General features: G+C 42.0%; 1 protein-coding gene across 2 annotated transcripts in view; it reads left to right on the forward strand.

Annotated features, from left to right (window-relative positions):
* Positions 1-16,930, forward strand: part of LOC121540040 (trafficking protein particle complex subunit 8) — a 59,282-nt gene extending 42,352 nt beyond the window's left edge. For both annotated transcript variants that reach the window (XM_045207695.1, XM_045207696.1), the window contains 7 exons: positions 1,301-1,369; positions 1,462-1,520; positions 1,669-1,872; positions 5,492-5,593; positions 14,961-15,103; positions 15,388-15,477; positions 15,658-16,930. In XM_045207695.1, coding sequence (XP_045063630.1) covers positions 1,301-1,369; positions 1,462-1,520; positions 1,669-1,872; positions 5,492-5,593; positions 14,961-15,103; positions 15,388-15,477; positions 15,658-15,895 — 905 coding nt within the window. In that variant the 3' untranslated portion in view covers positions 15,896-16,930. The remainder of the gene's footprint in view (positions 1-1,300; positions 1,370-1,461; positions 1,521-1,668; positions 1,873-5,491; positions 5,594-14,960; positions 15,104-15,387; positions 15,478-15,657) is intronic.
* The last annotated feature ends 4,541 nt before the right edge of the window (positions 16,931-21,471 follow it).

The raw sequence follows: 21,471 nt of genomic DNA on the forward strand, positions 1-21,471 counted from the left end.
GTTGGAACAAAAAATCTCAAATTTGGACTCCAGACCAAAGGACAAATATCCACCGGTCTAATGTCCATTGCTTGTGTTTCTTGGCTCAAGCAGGTCTCCTCCTTATTGGTGTCCTTTAGTAGTGGTTACTTTGCAGCAATTTGACCATGAAGGCCTGATTCACACAGTCCCCTCTGAACAGTTGATGTTGAGATGTGTCTGTAACTTGAACTCTGAAGCATTTATTAGGGCTGCAATTTCTGAGGCTGGTAACTCTAATGAACTTATCCTCTGCAGCAGAGGTAACTCTGGGTCTTCCATTCATGTGGCGGTCCTCATGAGATCCAGTTTCATCATAGCGCTTGATGGTTTTTACGACTGCACTTGAAGAAACTTTCAAAGTTCTTGAAATGTTCTGTATTGACTGACCTTCATGTCTTAAAGTAATGATGGACTGTAATTTCTCTTTGCTTGTTTGAGCTGTTCTTGCCATAATATGGACTTGGTCTTTTACCAAATAGGGCTATCTTCTGTATAACCCCCCTACCTTGTCACAACACAACTGATTGGCTCAAACACATTAAGAAGGAAAACAAATCCACAAATTAACTTTTAAGAAGGCACACTTGTTAATTGAAATGCATTCCATGTGACTACCTCATGAACTTTTGACTGGTACTGTATATATATATTTATTTATTTATATTAAAACAAAATTACAAATCGATACTTGGAGTTAAATATCGACATAATGTCTAAAAATAAGTGTGATATTTAACTATTGTATTTCCCGCCCCCCATCACTATTTGTTAATCACACAAATATCCGTGGGCCTAGAACACAAATCACACACACACACACTATCCGCTTAGAACAACTGAGCTGCAGCTGGCCTATAATGGTAATCAGTCAGCTGAAAAGAACATCAATGTGTTAAAACATTAGCTGGCTTTTCTAGCTTTGTGTGTGCAGGGTGAGCAGCCAATCCGTTAGCTCTCTGAATCATCTCCCACTCTAAGGCTTAAATTGGCTAACTTAACATTTGACATTAAAATATGCTCTTTGTTAGCAGTAAAGAGAGCTGGCCTTGTCCGATACTTTGCTAAATCATTTATTAGCATGCCTTCAGACAGTCCAAGGATGTGTGAGTTTATATATAGCTGTGCATATGTAGTGTGTGTCATGATCATGATGCTTTGATACAGTTGTTCTAACAGAGGCTTTCTGAGTTACTGTAATAAGGCTGTTCAAGAGTGTTAGAGTTCAGAGAGAGAGAGGATGGACATATTTTCTTTCATCCTCCTCTTGTTGTCATTCCAGATTGCAAACTCACCAGCAGAGAGAGGGGAAAGCTGTGCTTCAGAGCAACACGATGCAAACCCCTGCAAGGTAACATGACAAGCATGCATTTCACACACACACACTACCAGCAATATCAGTCAATAAGGAGAATCTCTTTTCTGTCATGCCTGTTTTCTCAGTTACCTCGAAGGCAGTAGAGAAATACACCTTTGCAGACCTGAGCCTTGGGAATGAACAGGTATGTTTACCAATACAAGAGGAGGAAACACAGTGTTATCTGTGACTGTCAATGCTGTCGTGTTATTGCTGTGAATGCATTATTTAACAAGAAATCAATACTATCACCCTTTCCCTTCCTCTCTACGTATGGTGTCTCCTCTCCTCAGATCATCACCTCCACCACTCCATGTGCAGATTTCTTCTTCCGGAGGTGTCAGCCCTTGGAGTCTCTTAGACTGCCCGTTGCCATAGAGACACAGGGGAGACATTCCAGGAGTCAAGGGGCGGGGCATGGGGGCGGGGCCAAGGATATAACGGGCGTAGTCAGGAAGTGCAACGAGGTGGACCTCGACATCATTATTCTCTGGAAGGTAAAACCACAGAATTAAAGGGACACTTACTATTACTACTTGTATTACTAGTAGTAGTACGACTACAGAATTTAAATAGACTTCTATTGCAATTAATACTAGTATTGTACTAGCCATTAGTAGCCATATATAGGGCTGTGGTATTACACTGAGTGTACAAAACATTAGCAACACCTGCTCTTTCCATGACAGACTGACCAGGTGAATGATCCCGTTATTGATGTCACTTGTTAAATCCACTTCCATCAGTGTAGATGAAGGGGAGGAGACAGGCTAAACAGGGCTTGACATTAATACTTGTCTGGCGACATTATTTGTAAGATATTACAAGTGTCCTCCCACTCTCTGCAGAGCGCATCAGAATATAATTATTGTAGGGATGCATTGGCAGGCACGAGCGGTCTTTCAATCATGCAGTTAAGAAATTCGTTTTTGAGATCAAAGCGAGCCTAGCCGAGTGTGCACATTTGTTGATATTCATTGCTAGTTGTGAGTTATTTGCCCAGTTATACACTACATGACCAAATGTATGTGGACACCTGCTCGTCGAACATCTCATTCCAAAATCATGGGCATTAAAATGGAGTTGGTCCCACCTTTGCTGCTATAACAGCCTCCACTCTTCTGGGAAGGCTTTCCAATAGATGTTGGAACATTACTGCGGGGACTTGCTTCCATTCAGCCAGGTCGGGCACTGATGTTGGGCGATTAAGCCTGGCTCGCAGTCGGCGTTCCAATTCATCCCAAAGGTGTTCGATGGGGTTGAGGTCAGGGCTCTGTGCAGGTCAGTCAAGTTCTTCCACACCGATCTTGACAGACATTTCTATATGGACCTAACTTTGTGCATGGGGGCATTGTCATGCTAAGGGGCCTAGTCCAAACCATGAAAAACAGCCCTAGACCATTATTCCTCCTCCACCAAACTTTACAGTTGGCACTATGCATTGGGGCAGGTAGTGTTTTCCCGGGATCCGCCAAACCCAGAATCGTCTGTCGGACTGCCAGATGAAGCGTGATTCATCACTTCTGAGAATGCATTTCCACTGCTCCAGAGTCCAATGGTGGCGAGCTTTACACCATTCCAACTGACTCTTGGCATTGCATATGGTGATCTTCGGCTTGTGTGCGGCTGCTCGGACATGGAAACCCATTTCATGAAGCTCCCAACGAACAGTTCTTGTGCTGACGTTGCATCCATAGGCAGTATGGATCTCTGTAGTGAGTGTTGCAACTGAGGACAGATGATTTTTAGGCGCTTCAGCACTCGCTGGTCCTGTTCTGTGAGCTTGTTTGGCCTACCACTTCGCAGCTGAGCCGTTGTTGCTCCTAGATGTTTCCACTTCACAATAACAGCACTTACAGTTGACCGGGCAGCTCTAGCAGGGAGAAATTTGACGAATTGACTGGTTGGAAAGGTGGCATCCTATGACTGCCAATGTTTGTTTGTGGAGATTGCATGGCTGTGTGCTCTATTTTATACACCTGTCAGCAACGGGTGTGGCTGAAATAGCAGAATCCACTTATTTGAAGGGGTGTCCGTATGTTTTTGTATATAGATTTGCTACAGGCTGCCCAGCAAGAACAAGGCAAACGTGTCCATATCCAGAGTTTTATTGGCTCATGGTCACCACCACACATTAGCAAACACAGACTAGAAGTGATCTTCATGTTACAATTAGGAATGGACTTGTGGTTCTGAAAGGTAAGAACCAATATATCATGTTGTAAGCTATGCAATAGGAATATCTACTCAGGAAAGAATGGCATAGCATATATACAGGGATATTCACATAACAGCATACACATTAACAGCAGTATATGTATAAACATCTCACAGGAGAGAGAACTTACTTGGACATGCAAGATTTATGGCCCTTGCTCTCAGGACTGGTGGTGCGCTTATCTGATATTTTTCTATCACCATAGAGTCATAAATCTTACTGTGCATGCAGGGCCGAGGACAGACTCTGAAACTTCTAGAATCTCTCACCATGGCTTAAAGTTGCACTAATCACTCCGCCATTTCCTGGTTGCTAAAATTATAATCGTTCGGCAATTTTTTTTATTTTTGTACTTTTACCCCTTTTTCTCCCCAATTTTGTGATATCCAATTGGTAGTTACAGTCTTGTCCCATCGCTGCAACTCCCCTACGGACTCAGGAAAGCCGAAGGTCGAGAGCCATGCGTCCTCCGAAACACGACCCTGCCAAGCCCCACCACTGCTCGCTTAACCCGGAAGCCAGCCGCACCATGTGTCGGAAGAAACACGGTACAACTGGCGACAGAATAAAGCGTGCATGCGCCCAGCCCACCACAAGGAGTCGCTAGAGCGCAATAGCCAAACCCTCCCCTAACCCAGATGCATGGGCCAATTGAGCGCCGCCTCATGGGTCTCCCGGTCGCGGCTTGCTGCGACACAGCCTGGGATCGAACCCGGGTCTGTAGTGACGCCTTAGACCGCTGCGCCACTCGGGAGACCCTTAATTTCAGTTTATTTGACAAAACAAGCAAGTATAGTGTAGAGAATCATTGTACCATCCAAACTGCTGTGAAATATATTTTCCATAACCAAAGATAGTGTATTTTCAGCTGTTTGAAGCTGGTGTACAAAACAGAAGGTAAAACGCAAACATTTTACTTAAAAATGGGAAGCATAAAAATAGCTCACATAGAACAGATCTACTGCATTTTAGACTTGCTTTTTTTTCTATGTGAATTTGGTCGGGTCACCCAAAAAGTTACGTATTGCAGCTTTTAACAGTAGTGCGAACTATGAAAGCGCAGAGGTAAAGTGCGCATACAGGCTATAGGAATTAAACATCTCTAAACAAGAACATCTACTGCACAACACTCATGCATTCAATGCAATACAGGCACTTCTAAACAACATGCACATTGAGTATCTGAAATGTACATAAGCTCCAGCAGTACTATACAGCTACAGATGTAACAAGGTAATTAGGCCTAAGGGTAATTGCTTGCAGTCTATCATAATAACGTAGCATTAACCCTCCCGACAATATACCCCACAACTCACTTGATGCATGCACAATCTTCCTAGTAAACACAGTAAAAACTTGTTCTCCAGCCAAACTTTGCGTCATCATCGGCTGAAGACAATAACCACTGAGCTAGAGTGGGAGGGGCCAGAGTCAAAATGTCAATTCGGGGACACCGATTGGCTGAAACTAAGAGGCTGTGATAGACAGCTGAGAAGGGGAGAAATCACCCTAATGGGACTGTTTGAAAAGTCAGGTGCACAGGCATGGCCTTTTTTTACATGCTCCATTGTTCCATTGTTGATGCATTAATAAAGAGTACATGCCTGGGGCGGCAGGAAGCTTAGTGGTTAAGAGCGTTGTGACAGTAACCGAAAGGTCGCTGGTTCTAATCCCCGAGCCGACTAGGTGAAAAATCTGTCGATGTGCCCTTGAGCAAAGCACTTAACCCTAATTGCTCCTGTAAGTCGCTCTGGATAAGAGCGTCTGCTAAATGACTAAAATGTAAATGTACATTTTATGTCAAGTTTTTGTTGAGCTGATTGCTGAAGTTGTTTTTGCTGTTTTGCTATTGGCATCAGGTCAATGATGTTGCTAATGTTTGTTTGTTTTGTTTACAGGCATTTGTTGTTGAGGACAACAAGCAGGTGATCCTAGAGGGACAGCTTCATGTGGCTCTACAGACCATTGACAAAGAGGCCTGCTCTTTGACACAGAAAGAGGTACACACATTTATTGAGAAACCATTTTAAACATTCAATTCACCATTTTGTTTCAACTGTGTAGTGTACACTACCGGTCAAAAGTTTTAGAACACCTACTCATTAAAGGGTTTTTCTTTATTTGTACCATTTTCTACATTGTAGAATAATAGTGAAGACATCAAAACAACGAAATAACACATATGGAATCATGTCGTAACCAAAGAAGTGTTAAACAAATCAAAATATATTTTATATTTGAGATTCTTCAAATAGCCACCCTTTGCCTTGATGACAGCTTTGCACACTCTTGGCATTCTCTCAACCAGCTTCATGAGGTAGTCACCTGGAATGCATTTCAATTAACAGGTGTGCCTTGTTAAAAGTTAATTTGTGGGATTTCTTTCCTTCTTAATGCGTTTGAGCCAATCAGTTGTGTTGTGACAAGGTAGAGGGGCTATAAAGAAGATAGCCCTATTTGGTAAAAGACCAAGTCCATATTATGGCAAGAACAGCTCAAACAAGCAAAGAGAAATGACAGTCCATCATTACTTTAAGACATGAAGGTCAGTCAATACAGAACTTTGAAAGTTTCTTCAAGTGCAGTCGTAAAAACCATCAAGCGCTATGATGAAACTAGCTCTCATGAGGACCGCCACGGGAATGGAAGGCCCAAAGTTACCTCTGCTGCAGAGGATAACTTCATTAGAGTTACCAGCCTCAGAAATTGCAGTCCAAATAAACTTCACAGAGTTCAAGTAACAGACACATCTCAACATCAACTGTTCAGAGGAGACTGTGTGAATCAGGCCTTCATGGTTGAATTGCTGCAAAGAAACCACTACTAATGGACACCAATAAGAAGAAGAGACATGCTTGGGCCAAGAAACACGAGCAATGGACATTAGACCGGTGGAAATTTGTCCTTTGGTCTGGAGTCCAAATTTGAGATTTTTGGTTCCAACCGACATGTCTTTGTGAGACGTGGTGTGGGTGAACGGATGATCCCCGCATGTGTAGTTCCCACCGTAAAGCATGGAGGAGATGGTGTTATGGTGTGGGGGTGCTTTGCTGGTGACAATGTCTGTGATTTATTTAGAATTCAAGGCACACTTAACCAGCATGGCTACCACAGCATTCTTTTGCGATACGCCATCCAATCTGGTTTGGGCTTAGTGGGACTATCATTTGTTTTTCAACAGGACAATGACCCAACACACCTCCAGGCTATGTAAGGGCTATTTTACCAAGAAGGAGAGTGATGGAGTGCTGCATCAGATGACCTGGCCTCCACAATCCCCTGACCTTAATATGCCATTTAGCAGACGCTTTTATCCAAAGTGACTTAGTCATGTGCGCATGACCTCAACCAAATTGAGATGGTTTGGGATGAGTCGGACCGCAGAGTGAAGAAAAAGCAGCCAACAAGTGCTCAGCATATGTGGGAACTCCTTCAAGACTGTTGGAAAAGTATTCCAGATGAAGCTGGTCGAGAGAATGCCAAGAGTGTGCAAAGCTGTCATCAAGGCAAAGGGTGGCTATTTGAAGAATATAAAATATAAAATGTATTTTCATTTGTTTAACACTTTTTTGGTTACTACATGATTCAACGTGTTATTTCATAGTATTGATGTCTTCACTATTATTCTACAATGTAGAAAATAGTGAAAATAAAGAAAAACCCTTGAATGAGTAGGTGTTCAAAAACGTTTGTCCGGTAGTGTACACACAAGCTGAATAACTATACACACTCCTGGACTCCTCTGCATTGCGACAAAAGCACAAACAAAACAAAGCGATCCTTCTTCTTGGAGAATGCGCTATCATTCACTACCTAAAAGCCTCTATATCTCCCTGCCAAGGTCCAACAGGGCACTGAATTCGACTTGGGCTAAGTGTTTACTTGGCCACCTCCCAAACACCCTGTAATCTGTGGGGCCAGGGTGACACTGGAAAGCTTGGTATGTCGGACTCAGGCCTGGTAGAGGTTTTTACAGGGTTAGTGTCTACTCTGACCTATGCTCCTCATGGGTTTATGGGCCAACATGTGTAAGGAAGGGTCTACGCTACACAGATGAGCGCTTAGGAGGCAGGTACAAAGGCTGGAAAAACATGCGCACATCCAGGTACTTTCCGCTGGTGGTGGAGTTGTAGGCAAACTCATGAAAAATGGAAAGGAAAACGCCGCACACTGCTGCTCATGCTCCCAGGTGATATTTATTTATAACAACGTTTCCACCCTTAGGTCTTCATCAGGCATCCATATCCCAGGTGGGGGTGGAAGGTCCTATATATAGGGGTAGTACTCAGTGACATCACTTCCTGAAACAGGAGGTAAAAAATGTATAACATAGGTTCACAATATTAACATGAATGTATCAAAATATATGATCATACACAAGGAATGTGATCAATATTTACAGTAATATACATACACATGCAATATTCAATTTGGACATTTTGAAACTATAAAAACGGTTTCAAGTCAAACTCTTCGTTAAGGCCAAGAGGAGACAGTGTGTTGAGTCTGTGGATCCAAAAAGATTCCCTTTGAAGAAGTTTCCTCTCAATGTCCCCTCCCCTGCATGACATCTTGACCATTTATATTCCAATGTATCACAGAGAACTAATAGGATGTCCAGCTTGTACAAAATGAACAGCAACCAGATTTTCTGTCTCACCTGTCCATATATTGCTGCGGTGCTCACTGATCCGTGTCTTAAGGCTTCTACGGGTTTTCCCTATGTAAGACAGAACACAAGGACATTTCTACATGTAAATAACATTGGTGGACCTGCAGGTAATCAGGCCTTTGATCTTAAATATTTGTCCTGTGCGCGGGTGGGTAAATGAGTTGCATTTATACGTGAAGCTGCATTGAGCACATTGGCCACATTTGTAATTACCCTCCGGAACCTTGTCCGAGAAAGTTGCATAATCAGATTTAACCACAATGTCTCTCACGTTTTGGGGGTCTTTTAAAGACCATACATGGGGATATTTAAAAATGCATTTCAATTGTGGGTCAATATCAATAATGTACCATTGCTTCCTGATAATGTCCTTAAATGCCTTCCCCAATGGTGAGTATTGGGTGAAGCATAAGGGGACATGTTCTGCTTTTCCTTTAAGTTTTGTTTGAAGGCTTTCCAACTGTGTTAGTCCTTCAAAATGATAATTGGCATGTTTTACCCAATTGTCTTTGTACCCCCTTTCCTTAAACCTTTGTGTGAGGTCTGTTTCTAATAAGAAGCATCAGAGCTGCATATTCTTCTGATGTGACTGAATTGACTTATAGGGAGACTTTTAATAAGTGGACGTGGATGAAAGCTGTCACCTCTAAGGAGGGTATTCCTGTCCGTAGGTTTCCTATAGAGATCTGTAGAGAGGGAGGTTTTGTCCTTAATAACCATCACATCAAGAAAACTGATTTGTGATGGGTCTTAGTTAATGGTGAAACGAAGGTGTTAATTCATAGTTTAGATAAGCATGGAATTCCAAAAGTTCTTCCTGGGTCCCTGTATAGATCACGGAAATGTCATCCAAATATCTCAGAATTAGGAGAATATTGGAGAGAAAGGGGTTAAGGTCTGGATTCAGCACCACTTGTTTTTCAAACGTTCCTAGATAAAGGTTAGCATAATTAGGAGCCATAGTGCTCCCCAACGCTGTCCCTTTGGTCTGGAGGAAAAAGTATCCTCTGAAGAGAAAATAGTTGGAGGTTAGTAACAGTTCAGCCAAGTCCACAATACAATTGGTGCTGGGAAGAGCATTAGGGGGACGTTCATTGAGGTAGAACTTGAGGGCCTATAGGCCGCCCGATGCAGGCCCATGCTTTGCTCTCTCAAGGCTAAGTGGAGGATTTTTTTGCTTTGAATTGAATAAACTTTATTGAACCCCAGAGGGAAAATTCAATTTGTCACCACTCACAGCATGGGGCAATATACTGTATTACAGCCTTATTCTAAAATGGTTTAAATTGTTTTTTTCCCCCCTCATCAATCTACACAAAATACCCCATAATGACAACGCAAACGCAGGTGTTAAAACATTTTTGCACATTTTATAAAAATAAATAAAAAACTGATATCACATTTACATAAGTATTCAGACCCTTTACACAGTACTTTGTTGAAGCACCTTTGGCAGCGATTACAGCCTTGAGTCTTCTTGGGTGTGACGCAACAAGCTTGGCACACCTGTATTTGGGGAGTTTCTTCCATTCTTCTATGCAGATCCTCTCGAGCTCTGTCAGGTTGGATGGGGAGCATCGCTGCACAGCTATTTTCAGGTCTCTCCAGAGATGTTCGATCGGGTTCAAGTCCAGGCTCTGGCTGGGCCACTCAAGGACATTGAGACTTGTCCCGAAGCCACTCCTGTGTTGTCTTGGCTGTGTGCTTAGGGTTGTTGTCCTGTTGGAAGGTGAACCTTTACCCCAGTCTGAGGTAATGTTGATGTCATGCTGTCTAACAGTGTATAAGGAGTGAGGAATGCCCTTCAAGAGTGATTAGTGCAGAGACGGACAGTGGCTCCCTCAATCTGTCTGTTTAAACGAGTAAGGAAGGTCAGATGACTTGTTTAGTGGGTGGAGAGAGGGATGGCTGATGGTTTGCTGAGGGTGAGAGCTGTCTCCAGAGTGGACAGTGGAGGGCATTGAGGGACATAGAGGGCTCTTAGAAGTCTTAGACTATACAGACAAAGTAAAGTACCTCGGCTCCATTTTAAAGACAAATTCCATACTCTACTGATGTAGAGCTGTTATAGGCCTACTATACAGATGGATGGTTATATAGGTGATTCTTGGCTCCGGACCCAGATTTCTCTGATTAAAACTTTTCAACTCTGACATTCACAGAGACACACACACACACACACACACACACACACTCTAACACACGTCACAGGCCCAACGTCACATTCAGCAAAGATTAAAGCTGGTGTGTTTTTTTTCTTGGTCTTTATGAAGACAATCGCAGGGTGATGAACCAAGCCATTAAGTGTGTGGGTGTGTGTTCGAGTGTGCGAGAGAAAGTGACACCGTATCACACTTGACAAAATACGTCAGTGAAGTTTTTTTCATTTCACTTTTACAATACACGATCACATGCACATCACAGCGGTACACCTCCCTCCCACAGACAGTAGTGTGATTTAATGACGGAGTGGGTTTAACAGTGTGTGTGCGCGCACGTGTGTACATCCTTTCAGGCACAGACTGAAACTGTACCCGCTGCAAGCAGTCTCCATGTCTCCATCTCTCTTCTGCCTACCTCCTGTGGAAGTGGTGTGTGATTTGGTTTAAGCATGAGATCCTCACACCTGTTTAAAAATAACTTTCCACCTCGCTCCCTCTCTCTTCCACCCACTCACCCGGCCAGACCACATCCACATTGTCAGACTTAAAAAAAACAGATATTGTTCTTAAACTCCTCCCTCACACACACTTCCTCCAAGACAAGCCGTTGCGTAGCAACAGTGTCCACGGCGTGCTCATTCATAAAGAACTTCTCTCATCCCTTATCCCTGTGGCTTTTTATAGCTCTGCACATGAGCTGCCAAGACTACCTTTTTCCCTCCCTCCCTCTCTCTTGCTCCCTCCCTCAGTCTCTCTCGCACCCTCGCTTTCTCTTCTCACAGAAGATCTCACATTGAAAGACCCTCATTTCCTAACTGGAATTGCTTCTAGCAAAGATTTGCTAAGAATGACTTAGTGATTGTTTCTACCTACTTCGGCTTGAATATCAGAATGTCATATAGGTGAATTGCATTTATAGGGCTCATAAATGTATAGATATAGAACCTGTTCATGTTTCCAGTGCATGACTATCTATATGGGTGTGTTGATGTCCTGTGTTAATGTATTGATGCACACCCTCCCAGCCTCTGTTAATCTCTGCCTCTAACCCGACACGCGCACACACACCAGCTGAAAACTGTCCCTATTGTCAAAACCTGGAATTACAGTTCTATGAATGTTCTAGGAAGGCATTTTGTCGAAGAGGCCGTTAATAATATTTTGTAAAAGCAAATGTTCTGCACAGAGCAGGCTGCACAATGGTTAACAAATTATACCACAACAAATAGTCTGTATAGCTACATGAACAGGCAACTGCCAAAATAAAGGAAACACATGAGTTAATGAGGGATACAAAGTATATTGAAAACCGGTGCCTCCACACAGGTGTGGTTCCTGAGTTAATTACGCAATTAACATACCATCATGCTTAGGGTCATGTATAGAAATATCCAGTTGCACATTATTTTGGCTACCATGGCTAGAAGAAGAGATCTCAGTGACTTTGAAAGAGGGGTCTCAAAGGAGCGTAGGGGTTTTAAAGGGTGTGTGTGTATCACCAGATCTCAACCCAATTGAACAATTATGGGAGATTCTGGAGCGGTGCCTGTGACAGTATTTATTGTTGAATGGTGTCGCGTCCCTCCAATAGAGTTCTAGACTTGTAGAATCTATGTCAAGGCGCACTGAAGCTGTTCTGGTGACAGTTACCTGTATATACAAGCAGTGTAGGTTTGACATAATGGTCTCTGACTTACAGTGGTGAGAAAGTTTGTGAACCCTTTAGGATTTTCTGTATTTCTGCAAACATTTGACCTAAAAGGTGATCAGATCTTCATCTAGGTACTAATAATAGATCAAGTGAACCTGATTTTAAACAAATAACACAAACAATTGTACTTTTTCATTTCATTATTGTCAAATTGATCCAACATTCTATTTATTTGTCCGAAAAAGTATGTGACCCTCTAGATTAATCAGCTCAATAAAGTGTATTGAAGTAGTTAAGTTTAGTATTTGGTCCCAAATTCCTAGCACACAATGACTACATCAAGCTTGTGACTCTACAAACTCGTTGGATGCATTTACAGTTTGTTTTGGTCGTGTTTTGGGGTATGTTTTGCCCAATAGTAACTGAATGGTGAGTAAAATGTTTTTAAGTGAGTAGATAAGATGTTTTTGAACACTTCTAAATGAATCCTGATAATGCCATGATTAAGAAAAAACATTAATGAATAATTATGAGTGAGAAAGTTAGAGGCTACAACAAAACATTCTCCAGTACTTTTCTCTGTGTGTTCTTCTTTTCTCCTGTAAAATGCAAGCTTAAGTTTAAACTAACATATAGAATTGTTTTAAGATGGTCATACCATGGATCATTTAGCTATTTGATTTAGAATTTTAGGACCCCTTTAGGTATACATTTAAATGTTTTTATTATGTGATAAAATATTGAATTTGGCCTTTACTACTATAGCCCATAAACAAATTGAATAACACATAAATGGCAAAGAGAGTAAAAAAATAAATCAAAAATAATAAGAAAGCTTAGTAAAAAACGACCTCCATACTGCCATTCATTTGTATGGGTTACATTCAGACGAGTCCCGTGACACTTGTAGGGGTCGCAGAGCAAAGCTGAGACCACCATTGTGCACGGCAATAGCTGGATGAGAGAGGCTAGAGTTGTGTAGCCAACTAAGCAAAATATTAGGCCACTCATTAGCTAAATATTAGGGCTATAAATATTTACCTGTCAAAGTGCAAGAAAAAAAAGTGAACAGATTATGAAATGGCAGATCTGTGCGTTCTTCCAGGCTGCGTGCGCTCTGCAGCAGTCGGGCATGCAAAGCTCCACTATTGATTAGGCCTACATTTTTAGACAATATTATTCTACCTAGGCTACAACAACACAGTGCAATTAGGAATGTATTATTATCATGTGAGTACACACAGTGATGTAGGCTAATTTTAAATTAGAATGTTCTGTTGTATTAGGATCCTCATTAGCTGTGGCGATTGCAGCAGCTACTCTTCCTGGGTTCCACACAAAACATGACAATACAGAACATTAATAGACAACAGCTTAAGGACAGAACTACATGTATTTAAAATGTCCCACACAGCTGGTGGGGTAAGTGTGTGTGTGTCAGTGCTGTGTGTAAGTTGGCTATGCAAACCATTTGGAATTGAACACAATGCTTCTTCTAAAAACAAAAAGTGATGCAGTCTGTACTTTTAGAGACTGGCATGCATTATATTGATAATAACCCTCTGATTACAGTAAAGAGCAAGACAATAACCGCTTAAATGTCCATGCCGAAATAACTGCAAGTCAATCACATTTTATTTATCACATGCGCCGAATACAACTGGTGTAGACTTTACCGTGAAATGCTTGCTTGCGAGCCTTTCCTAAAAATAAAATAGTTACACGAGGAATAAAATAAAATACACAAGAATGGCGCTATATACAGACCCTCCCCCTGACTGAAATCTAAAAAGCATGACCCTCCCCCATTTTCCTCTGAGTAATAATTACCTGGAAAACTAGTTGCAAGACCCTGATCTGTTGGAGAGAAAAAATCAAACACTGACTTTCTATACAAAACACAGGTGAAATGGTTTAAAACACAGCTTTTTTGATGGTCTGCGTTTAGAAAATGCAGATTTATGAACTTTAACGCGACTGCCTATACTGGCAGGTAGTCGATATCTTTGCGCACTCAAGTGTGTGCGTTCACACAATTTACATAACTGGTAAATATAATTAAATAAACCACAACTTCATTATCACAGCGCAGTTTGCGAGCTCTCCAAACAACGTGTACACTACGAGAATGAGAACGGTATGCAGTATTAATACATTGAATAAACAGAAATTAACATAACCAAACATTCTAGATTAATGTGGAAATGGCAATGATTAATGGTAGCCTACATTAACAACTGGTGATACTTTTGATTATATAGCGAATTCATAAACATTGACAAACAATTCACACCATGAAAACAATGAATGAGCATGAATTGGTAGGAAAGTGCGCTTGGAGAGAGACGTGCCAAGTGCTTTGCATTCTATAATTATTTTGACGTCAGTTCGAGTACTCGATTACTCCTGCCCGTTCCTACAATTGTGTTATGTTTAATCAGGTTCGCTTGATCTATTATTTGGACTAAGATGAAGATCTGATCATATTTTAGGTCAAATTTATGCAGAAATACAGAGTTCACAAACTTTCTCTTGCCACTGTAATGGTGTGTAAGTATGTTTCTCTGTTGTGGAGTAAGAGGCTTAGGACATGTACATGTATGTTTAGGCGGTGTGTTTGACGTAAAGGTGTCGGTGTGTACTCTTCCAGTGTCATCCAGGGCGGCAGGTAGCTTAGTGGTTAAGAGCGTTGTGCCAGTAACCGAAAGGTCGCTGGTTCAAATCCCCGAGCCGACTAGGTGAAAAATCTGTCGACGTGCCCTTGAGCAAGGCACTTAACCCGAATTGCTCCTGTAAGTCGCTCTGGATAAGAGCGTCTGCTAAATGACTAAAATGTAAATGTATGTCATGACCTGATTTTGTGTTTCTCTGTCCTGTTGTAGGAGGCTCAGGAGATGGTGCTGCTGAAGTTTAAACCAGAGCTTCCTCCTCCAATGACACGACCCTCTATGGAACAGCTCTCCCACCTCATCAAGACCAACCTGCACTACCCAGAGAGCTACAGCCACCCTTTCATTCAGAAGAGGTATCACACACACGTAACATGACTAGCTAGCTAAACAATGTGGTTATCAAACCAAAAAATAGCATCTCGAGAGTATTTTAAAACAGCCCAAGACATGTGCACACAGTCTTCAGCTATGTAATGGTGCAAGCATTGACTGCAGCTGTGCTCCGTGTTATGCGCTTAAGGTTCCATGCAGTGAAGAAATGGAGATGTGATTAACTGCGTAAAAAAAATATATATATTTAATGTTCTCTCTTTTGGCTCTCTCCCTACCTCCGTCTTTCTCCGTCCCCCCTCTGTAGTCTCTGTATGGTTCCAGTCACTTTGACTCTGTCTAACTGCTCCCTGGCTAAAGTTGATGTCATCATTGACCTACGACACAAAACTACCAGGTAAATATAACACACACTCACTCCATACTGTTAAATCTGCCATCTGTTCCTCATGTCCCTGACCAAATGTTTACCTGATAAACTGCATCCTATTTATCCTCCTGGTTTTAATGAGCTTTCTATTTTCCTCTCTTCCCGCTCTGCCATCATCCCTCCCCCTCTCCTCCCTCACCCCATCAGCCCTGAGTCTCTCGAGGTGCACGGTTCGTTTACATGGCTGGGCCAAACGCAATACAAGCTGCAGTTGAGGGCACAGGAAGTGATGCGAGTGCCGCTGCGAGCCTGCTTCCTGCATGCGGGCGTCTATAACCTGGGAACGCCACGGGTCTTTGCCAAGCTGGCGGACCAGGGAGCCATGTGTGAGACCAGCCAGCAGACGGCCACGCCAGCACTCATCATCATCATCAACAGCACCTGAACATTGTCCCGCCCCATCATCAATAGCCAATGAATCATCTGTCAATCATCACTACCAAGGTTCCCCATTTGGATAAAATCTGTTGAGTCGCCAATTGGTTGGCAACAACAGGGTTGAGAGCTCTGAGACCCACCCAGCAAGAAGTTTTTTCCACATCCCATCTTTCCACCAAGTCTCAAATCACCAACTCAACTCACCGCCCTAAAAATGTGACAGATTTGTCCAATTATGTAAAAAAATTTAATTGTGCATCAGTTGAGCTTGTAACCACTTTGATGGTCAGACTGTTAGCTATTTTATGTTCCAGCAACAAAGCAAAGGATCATGGATTTACATGTGGAAGAAGGAACTATTTTCTCTCTCTCTGCGTATTAATCTATCATCTCAGCGGAGGCGCTTTGGTTTTGACCTTTTTTTATTTGATTAAATCGACAGGTGAAAGGGAAGGACACAGAACAGACAAAGACGTTCTAAACAAAGACGACAATGACGTGTCTCCTATGGTAACGGTGGCATCTGTCTGCCGCCAGAGATTTTTGTTATTTTAGTTTTTTTGACAAACATTATAACAGGTTGTTGTTGAGTTGTCACTGTGGTGATGACATTGTTTACTTCCTGGATTAACCTGGATGAGGAAGTAGGAAGAACTGCCCCACATGGACCGGACCCTCGGCACATCACAAACCCTTTAGAATATGAACCAGAGGTTGACCACTATACTATGTGACTAATGAACAAATCCTTTGACTGACAGGCCCTGATGCTGCCTGTCCACCTGTCTGTTGTTGGTCTGTAGTCCATCTGGACTTACTGTGCTATCAGTCACCACGAGCACATTTAATTTTCTACAAAACAAACTAATGAACCAATCAAATCAACATGATCCCTATATTTCTCCCTCATTGGACCTCCTCCACCTTGTGATCAAGCTGTTATTTAAATGTATCTATTTACTCAACTGCTTTTCAGATGAAAATGATGTATTATATTTATAACAAATTTACTGTAAATAGAAATAAAACGTAACCAATGATATGGGCTGTGAGATACAGTAACTTTCTCCTCTGGGTGGTGAAATGTGTGGACAACGTGGTGATTTGTAATAATACTCTTCAGGACAAGTTTTATTTTGCCTCCCAAATAGCACCCTGTTCTCAATGCCAACTCTGATTTAAATGCATTAGGAGCGACGTCTTTATGTCAAGCTGTCCTGTGTCGCTCTTTCGCCCTGACACACACACTTACACTGATGTGCATCTATCTCAGTTTGTTTCAAATGGATTCTCCAATCTCCGAATACTAATAATATCTGAAAAGGTTGCATCTGAGAGATGCAATTTAAAGTATTTGAAAATGTATGCCTGGCCAGGTGCTTTCACATTCAAGGATACACAGAGGAACTCAACCTAGTAGTTCTGCTGACACATGCATATCTGGGCAAAGCTTAAAATATGAGATATTTAATTCAGAAGTTTTAGTTGCGAAGTTGCCATTCTTTAATAAAGCATTAATAATCTGGTTGGTACCTAATAATACATTTAACATAAGTAAAGTTGTAAAGTCCCCTGTGGTTCTCTACACTATTGGGGGGGGAAAGGGTTCTACAGGCTTATCCTTGTAGTAGAAGAACCCTTTATGGTTCTAGGAATTTGTAATCCAATTCCAACCTTGCCTTGAGGTCACAGGTATGTGATGCCGCCGTCAGACACGCTTCCAAAGCAACCACAAAACAGGGAATCCAAAAGCTCAGTGTAAAAATAAACACATTTATTTTCCAAATAAAGGTAATTTCATAGGCTATATTCCATCGATGATCAAAGTCAAAGCGATCAGATTCAAACGGTAAACAAAAGGTATAGACTAATAGCAGCTTTTCTAGTTCCAAGTATTAGCGTAGCTTAGCGTAGCGGTCAGACATGGGAAAAATTGGTGTGCCCAGGAAAGGCTCCATAATGCTTTTAAATACCTGTGATAAACATCGTAGAAAACCAAAGACATGAGTTCATCAACCATACGCCATAATTCATAAAGCAATATTTATACTTATATTCAATAATAGTATTTTTCTAAATGGAGCAAAATAATAAATATAGCACAAATAAAGAAAATGGGAATTTGGCTCCAACAAACCCTTTCACCTGCAAGGGTGAAAGGGTCTCTTATCATTACTATCTTAACCCCCTCTGTCCTGGACTAAACATCAGTGGCCTTTGTCACAGGATCAGGGTGTAGTCCACTCACAGACAAATGATACAGTTATGGCTAATGGCTGGCTGTCTGAAGGAGTTGACAAGAGCGTACAAACCGATCTGGGACCAGGCTAAGTAATGGTTCCTTCCCCTTCATTCTCCCGGCCCACTCTCACACTTTATACCTTTCTATCGTGACCAGATAGAGTAGCAACACCCCTGGCTCCTACTCATCTCTCTCTCCCTGCCCACTCTGCCTCCCACCCCCTCTCAGGGGATTCTCATTCAGGGAGGCTAGAGCCTCACACTTTCAGAGCTCAACTGGCTTTATTTGATTTAGAGCAGAGCTCTCTATCATTAACTAATATAGGGGTAGATGGAGCAGGAGATGAGGGATATACAGGCAAATGTGCCAGGAAAGAGAGAAAGCAGTCATGACCCTCTGAAAGCAGACAAAAATTACAATGAAGACAAGACGCATGCTGTCAGATGTCCTTACTCAACCCCTTTTCTCTCCCTGTCATACATACACAGAAAGGTAAAAACGCTTCCACTGGCAACCCCCCACACCCCCCGACATCATGGCAAGTTAAATCACATACATTGTCAAAGTACACATAACAACAATGGTCGGACTAACAGTAATAATAGTAGTAGTCATAATGATATTAACAGCCCAACAATAATAATAAAAACAAGCTCAGTCTCTGCAGAATTACAGTATCAGTCAAAAGTTTGGAAACACCTACTCATTTGAGGGTTTTTCTTTATTTTTACTATTTTCTACATTGTAGAATAATTCTGAAGCCATCAAAACTATGAAATTACACATGGAATCATGTAGTAACCAAAAAAGTGTTAAACAAATCAAAATATATTTTATTTTTGAGATTCTTCAAAGTAGCCACCCTTTGCCTTGATGAAAGCTTTGCACGCTCTTGGCATTCTCTCAACCAGCTTCATGAGGTAGTCCCCTGGAATGCATTTCAATTAACAGGTGTGCCTTGTTAAAAGTTAATTTGTGGAATTTCTTTCCTTCTTAATGCGTTTGAGCCAATCAGTTGTGTTGTGACAAGGTAGGGGGGGTATACAGAAGATAGCCCTATTTGGTGAAAAACCAAGTCCATATTATGGCAAGAACAGCTCAAATAAGCAACAGAGAAACAACAGTCCATCATTACTTTAAGATATGAAGGTCAGTCAATCCGGATCATTTCAAGAACTTGGAAAGTTACTTCAAGTGCAGTGGCAAAAACCATCAAGCGCTATGATGAAACTGGCTCTCATGAGGACCGCCACAGGAAAGGAAGACCCAGAGTTACCTCTGCTGCAGAGGATAAGTTCATTAGAGTTACCAGCCTCAGAAATTGCAGCCCAGATAAATGCTTCACAGAGTTCAAGTAATAGACACATCTCAACATCAACTGTTCGGAGGAGACTGTGTGAATCAGGCCTTCATGGTTGAAATGCTGCAAAGAAACCCGAGTGTACTCCCGAGTGGCGCAGTGGTCTAAGGCACTGCATCGCAGTGCTAGCTGTGCCACTAGAGATCCTGGTTCGAATCCAGGCTCTGTCGTAGCCGGCCGCGACCGGGAGACCCATGGGGCGGCGCACAATTGGCCCAGCGTCGTCCATGGTAGGGGAGGGAATGGCCGGCTGGGATGTAGCTCAGTTGGTAGAGTTGTGGGTTCACTTCCCACGGGGGGCTAGTATGAAAAAATAAAAAATTAATGTATGCACTAACTGTAAGTCGCTCTGGATAAGAGCGTCTACTAAATGACTAAAATGTAAAATGTAAATGTAAACCACTACTAAAGGACACCAATAAGAAGAAGAGACTTGCTTGGGCCAAGAAACACGAGCAATGGACATTAGATCAGTGGAAATATGTCCTTTAGTCTGATGAGTCCAAATTTGAGATTTTTGGTTCCAACTGCTGTGTCTTTGAGAGACGCAGAGTAGGTGAATGAATGATCTCCGCATGTGTGGTTTCCATGGAGGAGGTGGTGTGACGGTGTGGGGTGCTTTGCTGGTGACACTGTCTGTGATTTACAGTGGCTTGCGAAAGTATTCACCCCCTTGGCATTTTTCCTACTTTGTTGCCTTACAAACTGGAATTAAAATTGATATTTTTAGGGGGTTGGATCATTTGATTTACACAACATGCCTACCACTTTGAAGATGCAAAATATGTTTTATTGTGAAACAAACAAGAAATAAGACAAAAAAACAGAACTTGAGCGTGCATAACTAAAAACTGAAACAGGTTTCCCTCAAGAATTTCCCTGTATTTAGCGCCATCCTTCAATTCTGACCAGTTTACAGTCCCTGCCGATGAAAAACATCCCCACAGCATGAAGCTGCCACCACCGTGCTTCACTGTGGGGATGGTGTTCTCGGGGTGATGAGAGGTGTTGGGTTTGCGCCAGACATAGCGTTTTCCTTGATGGCCGAAAAGCTCAATTTATAGTCTCAACTGATGAGAGTACCTTCTTCCATATATTTGGAGTCTCCCACATGCCTTTTGGCGAACACCAAACACGTTTTCTTATTTTTTTCTTTAAGCAATGGCTTTTTTCTGGCCACTCTTCCGTAAAGCCCAGCTCTGTGGATTGTACGGCTTAAAGTGGTCCGATGGACAGATACTCCAATCTCTGCTGTGGAGCTTTGCAGCTCCTTCAGGGTTATCTTTGGTCTCTTTGTTGCCTCTCTGATTAATGCCCTCCTTGCCTGGTCTGTGAGTTTTGGTGGGCGGCCCTCTCTTGGCAGGTTTGTTGTGGTGCCATATTCTTTCCATTTTTTTAATAATGGATTTAATGGTGCACCGTGGGATGTTCAAAGTTTCTGATATTGTTTTATAACCCAACCCTGATCTGTACTTCTCCACAACTTTGTCCCTGACCTGTTTGGAGAGCTCCTTGGTCTTCATGGTGCCGCTTGCTTGGTGGTGCCCCTTGCTTAGTGGTGTTGCAGACTCTGGGGCCTTTCAGAACAGGTGTGTATATATACTGAGATCATGTGACACTTAAATAAAGTCCAACTGTGTGCAATCTAACTAATTATGTGACTTCTGAAGGTAATTGGTTGCACTAGATCTTATTTAGGGGCTTCATAGAAAAGGGGGTGAATACATATGCACGTGCCACTTTTCCGTTATTTTATTTTTTTCATTTTTTGAAGCAAGTTATTTTTCATTCCACTTCACCAATTTGGACTATTTTGTGTATGTTCATTACATGAAATCCAAATAAAAATCCATTTAAATTACAGGTTGTAATGCAACAAAATAGGAAAAACGCCAAGGGGGTTGAATACTTTTGCAAGGCACTGTATTTAGAATTCAAGGCACACTTAACCAACATGGCTACCACAGCATTCTGCAGCGAT

This window comes from Coregonus clupeaformis, chromosome 26, assembly GCF_020615455.1.
Source record: "Coregonus clupeaformis isolate EN_2021a chromosome 26, ASM2061545v1, whole genome shotgun sequence".
NCBI classification, from domain to species: domain Eukaryota; kingdom Metazoa; phylum Chordata; class Actinopteri; order Salmoniformes; family Salmonidae; genus Coregonus; species Coregonus clupeaformis.